The 8356-nt window shown below is 48.6% G+C and overlaps 1 protein-coding gene across 1 annotated transcript; it reads right to left on the reverse strand.

Annotated features, from left to right (window-relative positions):
* Positions 1-815: 815 nt before the first annotated feature.
* On the reverse strand, positions 816-2254 carry PtA15_17A246 (uncharacterized protein; the record flags this gene model as incomplete). Its single annotated transcript, XM_053164342.1, has 3 exons — positions 816-877; positions 953-1526; positions 1613-2254. 3 exons carry the CDS (start codon positions 2252-2254, stop codon positions 816-818), a joined length of 1278 nt encoding a protein of 425 aa, XP_053028319.1.
* Between the last annotated feature and the right edge of the window lie 6102 nt (positions 2255-8356).

Below are 8356 nucleotides of genomic sequence, written 5' to 3' on the forward strand. Positions count from 1 at the left end.
TCCCCCTCCCTCTCTGTCTCTATTCTGACGCGTATCTGGCACATCCACACCTCTCTTTGCTTACACACTTTTATTCCTGCTCATCTCCTGCACATCTCTAACCCCCCAAAAAAATATCATTATGCCAGAAAAAAGAATACGTTCTAATCTATACACGACGAACTGCCCTTTTTCTCTCTTCCAAAATCATCGTGTGAATCCTTTCTCTGTGACATACACGATTTCTTTTTGTTATCGTCGTCGTTATTCTGCGCGGGACGTTTTGAGACATTATCCTCATGCTTTCCTTTCTGTTCCTCATGCTTCTTTCTTTCGCTCCTCTTTTCCGAAGATCATCATCCCTTTAATACAACACACACGTTTAATCGACACTCCGTTCTTCCTATCACGTTCTTCACTCGTTTCTTTACTTGCATTTGGCACTCTTTTTCTCTCTTTCGACCTGTATCGTTATTCACCTTTCGTTTTCGTTGTATGTGACTACTGTTTCTTTATTTGGCTAGCTCCATATTGGTGGGACTCATTCTTTATTCTAATTTATCTTCTTTTATAACTTGTGCGCTTTTTATTGCGGATGTGAGAATCGTGAATGTGGTTACAATTTTGGGCTGGGTACAGTCGAAATTTTACAAGTTGCTCAGGCAGGCCATAGGATGTGGTGGAGTGTGTTGGCTTTGGGCCTCTTTGGGCAAGTGCAAACGTATTTCGGTACAAAAAGCAAGCTACGTGATGGTCAGCTTGTTTGCACCACTTTCCTTAACAGAATCAAAATGAGCCAATGAACTCACTTCGAGTCGCAGGACATTTTCGCCGGCCTATGGTTCGGAAGTTGACCCAATGGGACCGACTCTAATATTTGAAAATTCGACTCCAGCATCTGGATTATCCTTCTTCATATTAGACGGCATGCCGGCCCCAGGAGGGCAAGTTCCTCTTGCCGAGCCCGGCTTACCATTCTTATCCGGATTCTGGCCGTCCAACCAACTCATCCCTCGAACCTGATCGGCCCAAACGGTCATCACGAGAACCATCCCATTGCGCATCGAAGCGCCCATCTTTCGCAGGCCGCCGAGCGTTCGGAACCCTTTCGCATGCCCCACGACGCTCTCCATTTGCTGGCAAAACTCGTCGGTGATCGAGTCGAAAGGCGATGCGTTGGGAAGGTTGACTCTACTGTTCGGGATCAGCCGACCATCTTGGCGATAAAACCTCCGGATCTCTACCAGCTCCCCTCTATCGGTGTTATCGGCGGTAATGAATTGAGTGACGACGGTGAATTTCTTGGCGGTGTCGACGATCTTCGACGGCCCGTAGAAGCTCGTGTTGCCCATGCGGAAAGAGGCATAATCACACCCCGACCCGTCGCATAAACCCCCACATTTCGCCCCATGACAGAGCCGCGCTTGCTCGTCTTGGCAGTTGTGCACCGTGTACGCTTGCGAAATCCTGTTCGCTTCCCATACGTCTAGCTCGGGACATGCGTACCCTACTTCGTCTCCTCCGCCGCTTCCTACGGCGAGGTTTGCCTGAGAAATCCCAGAGAGAAACGGGGTTTTTGATTAGTACCGCCTCTCAGTATCTTTCGATGTCACACGAGTCAAATTGTACGAACCTTTCCATCCACAAAGTGCATGTCTCTGGGCCCTTGTGCATCGCAATACCCAGTGCCATACTTCGCTCCAGCTTGGTTAGTACTCGACATCCCGCCGTCGGCTTGCATTGCGGAGAAGTATATCCCGCTGGCCACTCCACACGAAGATTGAGAGACATCGACATCGAACGATAGCTCTTGATTCAGCAGAAAAAACATCTCATATCTTTGGTGACTCGCGTCTAAAAGGTATATCCTTGATCCTGTGTTCCGCGCGTCTTCTTTGAACAATTTCAGCGTTACCGAGTCATGATTACCATCACGTCCATTGGTGCTGATTCGTTGTTTGTGGTAATCGATACTGTCTAGGGCGCAGTTCTGGGCACACGTTTCTGGATCAGGACAGAGCGTTTTGTCCCAGCCTTTGGTCCCATTGCCATTCAAGCAATCCTTGCGTCCGCTCGCCGAATCTTTGACCGCTCGCCAATTTGCATCTAACGTTATCCCGCCTGGGACTTTCTTGCAGCCGTGATCCGGTGTGCACTTCTCGAAGTGGAGAGGCAGGTTGGGTTCCGGTGTCGACTTGCTGGCCGATTGGCTGTCGACTCTCGCGAAGCTCGTCCATAGTATCAGTAAGCTTGCAGCCGCAATCCCGACCTTCATCGTGCGTGCAATCGGCGTCAAGTTCCACCGGCGATGTTTCGCCAAGTTTCGAGGAACAGGAGGATGATAACAATCGACGTGTCCTTTCACATCAACTCTTCAGAAGAGGCGGCCACCCCATTCTCAGCTTGTTTCTCTCGCATTGCAGCATGTTGTAAGAAGTTCTCTCCACCAATAGCTTATGTAGCTTGGGTCCGGCAACGTTGTGGGAAAAATCTTTGTTGCCCGTCAGAGCATCCGCATTCGGTGCTAAGTTAGCCCGGATTACACGGCGGGGGTGCTTCCTGCCCCGCCCGTTTGTGGAACCGACGAGAGGAGGGTAATCCGTGGAACCGACGAGGATCGGCTCGGTAACCCCTCGGTAAGCTCGTCGGTTCCACGAAACAGGTTTTTTCCACGTGGAACCGATGGGCTTCACACTTTTCCCCGTCGGTTCCACGATGTGCCTTCCTGGCACGCGTGGAGACCACGTCAGCTCGTTGCTCACGTCGGTTCCACGGCATTTTCTTTTTTTTTTTTCCTTCCAGCCAAGACCACCTCAGGCTGGTCCTGAGGTTTTGAAAGACCGACAAAACTTGATTTTGAAGACAGGAAAAAAAAATTGAAAAAAAAAAAACTTAACAAAAAACCCTATCGCAAACCCAATCACAAACCATTGTTTGGGGGGTTGATAGCGTGTAAAGAAGCGGGGTTCAACAATGTGAAATGGCTGTGTTGTGTGGCACTCCCTCTCATCCATGTTCCCAGCCTTGATTCTGAGTTTGACTCCCACGGGTGACAGTTTTTAACAAGCTGCTCCCGCTGAATTTTTAAGGCCCGCCTACGTGGCCACGTGGATTCCACGGGTACACATCTGTAAGTATCCGTGGGATCCTCGGGGCCATCACGAGGCGAGCTTAACTAAGCCTCTCCGAGGCGAGCTTAACTAAGCCTCTCCGAGGAGGCGCGAAGCGTCTCCAAAGGAGAGGCTTAGGACTAATGTCCCATATTTGGCCTGAGGCTGACGGGTTTTTTCAATGAAAATGTGTGATTTTGTGTTTACAACTCTCCTACAACTTGGTATCACCTCATAATCCAAATCCCAGTTGGCCATGTCTAGCCCTTGATCTCAGCTGTCTTGTACATGTTTTTTCAAGTAAATTCATCAAGAACTGGCCGCTCAGCAGCCATTCTTGTAAGGGCATTTTCTGAGCAATGTGACAGACCGCCGGGCCATTTGCAGGTCAAGTACAGACACTTTCTCACGATTTCAGCCTTGCAAGGCCTCGCAAGCCATGCTTTTACAACAATTTTTTTTTCAAGGGATGGGGGTAGGTGTTGTGTTAAACACACCAGAATATGTAGAAAGAAAATCTGATTCTAATGATGCCAGAGGCTGTGAAGAAATCCAATGAGTATACAGTGATATGGGGGATATAAGGAATTTTTAGATGTTTGGCTGGGCAGCCTCAGGCCAAATATCGGACATTAGGCACAAGTCCCTCCCGCAAGCGGGAGGGTGCTTGCGCCCTGCAAGCACAGGGAGGGACTTGTGTTAAGTTCGATCACGAGGTGCCCCTGTGATCCACTTGGTTGAGGTCATGTGAACGTGTGGACCAGCAGCCGCTGGTCCAACCTTGCGCGCGGCTACCACGTGGAGTCCTCGTGGAATCCGCGTGATTTCCCCGTGGATGGACTCCCCAGGTGAGTCCACCCCCGCATCAGCATTGGCTCGGATCAACCCAGGACCAACTTGACCCGGAGCTCCGTTTGGAGCTAGTGGGGTCTAGATGTAGACCCCACTAATCCTCGGACTAAACACAACATGCATATGCATCATGCTCAAAAGCATGAACTCTGTGTGTTTAGGTGCCAAACACATAACATACATGCACCTAAACACATAACCTCCGACAGCCTTGGACCCGCTAATCCCCACCCATGCGGTCGGCCGATTGGATTAGCTTATTCCAAGGATAATCCAAGCTAGTTAGTCCATACTAACTTAGCCACCAATGCTGATGCCCTCAGGGACTCGAGTCGGAATAGGTTCATTACCACATGTACATTCTAGGCATTCCTGACACGGTGAGGAACGTTGGGGTTGCATCCGCAGTGACTGCGTGTGAATTTGTCTGGGTGTCACACGGAAAAATGCAACACCTAACTCTTCACCGTGTGACAGGCTACCACTTATGATGGGTTGTTGTAACTTATATCAACCCATCCAACCAGGACCCGGGCCCAAAGGAGGTGGGTAACCTAACTGTAGGAATTTTTGCATTCTTTTGCAAAATGTTACACACAAAATTGGTATGAATGGCTAACTTAGCTAATTTCCCTCCTTGGGGGAGCAAAGCAACCTCCAAAGGAGGGACTTACGCGCCATGTCAACCCCGCGGCCTGAGAGAATTTCAACTTTTGGTGGGCACTTTTTTATAATCAACATAGCACATGGGTCTCTGGACCAAATTCCTTCTGGTTTTCATTTCTGGGACCACCCAAGCTGTCCCCATCTATGTACTATTTCCATCTCCCCCCATCCCTTTTCTTTGATCTGCAATACCCTTTGTAATATCATTAGTTTTGGATCCTGTACAGTGCAAGATGTGTAATGAAGGATGAAGTAGACATGATGGTGGTCATAAAAAATTAATTTGAGTGCCACTCAAGGCTTCAAAAAATTTGAAGAATATGTAGGAAGATTCTCCATGGTCTTCTGCATCTTTTGTTCCCCCAAAACCTAATCAGCCAACAAGAATTGGTGCTGCTACAAAACATCAAAAAACAGCATTTTTGAAATTCTCTCAGGCCACAAGGTTGACATAGCGCAAAAGTCCCTCCTTTGGAGGGTCCCTGCAGGACGGCTTCCCCCCTCCACATGGAAAGGGACTTAGTTAAGTTAGTATGAATGGGCTTTGAAGCCAAAGAGGGTATGTACAAAACAGTTATGAGGCTCCGTTTGGACGCAAGCTTAACTAAGCCTCTCTGAAGAGGCGCGAAGTGTCTCCAAAGGAGAGGCTTGAGCATTCAATTTTGGACAACTTAACCCAACCGGCAATCACATCCGTCCGGGTTAACCCAACTTAACTAAGTCCCTCTCTATGTGGAGGGGGGACGCCGTCCCGCAGGGACCCTGAGAAGGGACTTAGCTAAGTTAAGGGTTAACCCCTGGTCAGCAAAACCCAGGCTTGATTTCAGGTTTACACCACCGGTGCAGGTCAACGTTCTGTTGAAAATCTGCCTCCGCGTCCCCCAAACATTGATTTCCTCCGCAGGGGACAACGTAGGGCTGGATCCCGCGGGGTACCCGGCTACTTTGAGCTTGAGCTTGACAAAGCCTCTCTGGAGGAGGGCCCCGCAGGGTCTCTGTCTCACAGAGAGGCTTTCCCCCAAGCATCGAGCTTTGGCGTGAATCCTGACGCACCTAAGGCTTGGCCAACCCCCAATTTTCAAAGGATCCCTTATTACACATCAACCACTACCCAGGCAGGCTCATGAGTGGCATGGCCTTGAAGCCTAGCTTCTTGCGCAGACAGCCAGCCATTCACCATCCATCAAGCCCCTTGTAGAGCTGCTGGACATGCTGGCAAAAAACCATGTCGAGCTTGTCCCAGCAAACAGAGTGTGTTTTTTTCAAATCCTGTACAGATTTTATGTGTGGCCTGCATACCAGATGTAGTTCATTTTTCCATTCAAACAATAAACATATTCATGTACTTATGAGAAGTAATTGAAACTTTCATGCACTTATCCAATAGTATGGATGTAAGATCAATCCTGGAATCATGATTCCATGACTTTACATTCCTTGTAGCTTTAAGGCCATTCAAGGCATCAACATGTGGCCTATGTAGTCTTGAAGGCCAGATGCAGACCTTCAATTTGGAACCTGGGCGGCCCATTTGGCCACCAGGATGCTATAGAAAAGTGGTGCCAAACTTTCACACCAGCCAAATGGGTGAAAGCTGTACTCAGGACTCACACCAAATTTCGCCGCATAGTCCCAAGTCCCTCCTTCAGAGGCTCGCGCTTCGCGCGAGGGGCCCCTGCCCGCCCCTCAGAAGAGGGACTGGCTAAGTTTGCTTTGAGCTAGCCCGGGGCCCATCCCGCGGGCATACCCGTCACTTGGGTACCAAAATCAAGCAGCCCGAGCCTTACCCGCGGGAATCAGGAACGGGAACAGGATACCTGCGGGGCTGACAGGCTATGAGTATACCCACCAGCCCGCAGGTATATCTGCAAACCGTGCCCAATTCCTGCGGGTAAGGCCCGGAGCTACTGCACCAACTATGGGCCCATGAGCCATGAGGGCCCCAGTCCAGGCTGAGGGACCTTTGCACTTGTGATATGTGCATTTTTTCTCCTTACTTCCTCCAAGCGGGCCCAGATTGGTAGCCGCAGCTCACCTGAACAAGGGTACAGTCAAGGCAAAGAGGCATCCCAGAGCCCTATACCAACAGTGAAAAAAATACAATACATGTATCTGTATCTGTTTTGCACCTAATACTATCCATTTGTATTTTATTCAAAGACCAATACTATACAAATGTATTCAAACTTTGGTATCTTGTTGCAAATACAGCCCAATACAAGATACTGTATTTTTATGTTTTTTGATAGTTTTTCTGTATACAGTCCACAGTGGCCAAAAACAAGAAAGTCAAGTTTCAATACTTTATTGATACAATACTATGGTATTGTATCTTCAGGCAGATACAATACATTTGTATTTACAATTTTGTATTTTTCAACAGATACAATACACAAGTATCTGAAGAGACTGTATTGGATAATGTCTGTTTCACCATTGCCTATACCTGCAGGGCAGACCGCGGATATACCTGGAGAGGCCGGGAACGGGGGCCAGCCCTAGGACAATGTTCTGATGCTGTCAGAAATTACAGCAATGGCAGAAAGGCTTGCAGTTGGGTAGGCCCAACTTTTTTTCAGCCTCAAAGCCTGTATGGCTCCTGTATGTCAGGAATGCCATCAGAAGAAAAAACTCCAGTTGCTTTGTCTTCAAATTTGTGGCCTCAAGGCTTGCACCATTGGAATCCTGGAGTGATTTTATGCCACTCCAACCCTTTGCCACTCCAACCCTTTGCCACTCCAACCCTTTGCCACACCCCCCCCCCCCCCCCCCCCCCCCCCTGCCCCCATGGCCTTCCCGGCACCCTCCTCAAGCTGAACCAGTCACCCAAAGGGGTTTCAACTGCCTGTAAAGTGAAGCTGTACAGGCCTGTGGCTGGAATGCAGAAATCATTTTCAGTCACACAAATTGGCAAGCTTTTCTGCCATTGCTGTACCATGAAAGAAATGGTTGGCGTGGTTTCAGTTGTCACAACGGAATCCTGGCGGAGAGGGGCAGACACACCAACATTGTTGGGCCAGCAAGGGTTCTCCATATTCATTGGCCAATCAATCCAGTAAGGTTGAGCTGACACATGCCCCCCTGCACCCCAGAAGCGTTTCAAGGGATCCACCCCTCAATGTTGGCAATGGGCTGAGCCCAAAGGAACTCACTCAGGCTTGAAACCACAGCCCAATATAACCAGGAGGCCTGCTGAATGGTTTCTTGCCAGTTAAACTATTTAGCATTTTTCATACTCATGGGATGGAATTGCAACATGAATACCTAAAAATCCCAGTTTGCTTCCACTGTCCCACAAAAAAAAAAAAACATCAAAGGCAAAACGAAAAAAAAAATCAAAATCAAGTTGTCTTCTCAAACACTCACTTGGCAAAGCATCTTTGCAGATGGGCACAGACAAGAAAAAAAAATGTTTCTGCAACCTGAGTGTCCAGAACCGGCTGGTCAGACCATCCTGTTCCAGCAATGCTTAAGTTGGGGGACCTGAGGAGAATTTTTGGTTAATGTAAACATCTTTTTGACATTTTGTCACACTGTCCCAGGAACTCAAGAATCCTGCCATTCCAACCATTGGGTTGCCAAAACCCTCATTTGGACACTTGGAGTGTTTGTTCTGGAAACCCAAGCATCACACCAACCATGCGGCTTTGCCAAATGACCTACAGATGGTGGTGGAAGCATTGGGAGAACCCAGGTATCCACAGGATGGCTTGGTTCTGGCTGTTGTCCACTTAACATTGGTTCATTTG

Source organism: Puccinia triticina, chromosome 17A (assembly GCF_026914185.1).
Source record: "Puccinia triticina chromosome 17A, complete sequence".
Taxonomy (NCBI): domain Eukaryota; kingdom Fungi; phylum Basidiomycota; class Pucciniomycetes; order Pucciniales; family Pucciniaceae; genus Puccinia; species Puccinia triticina.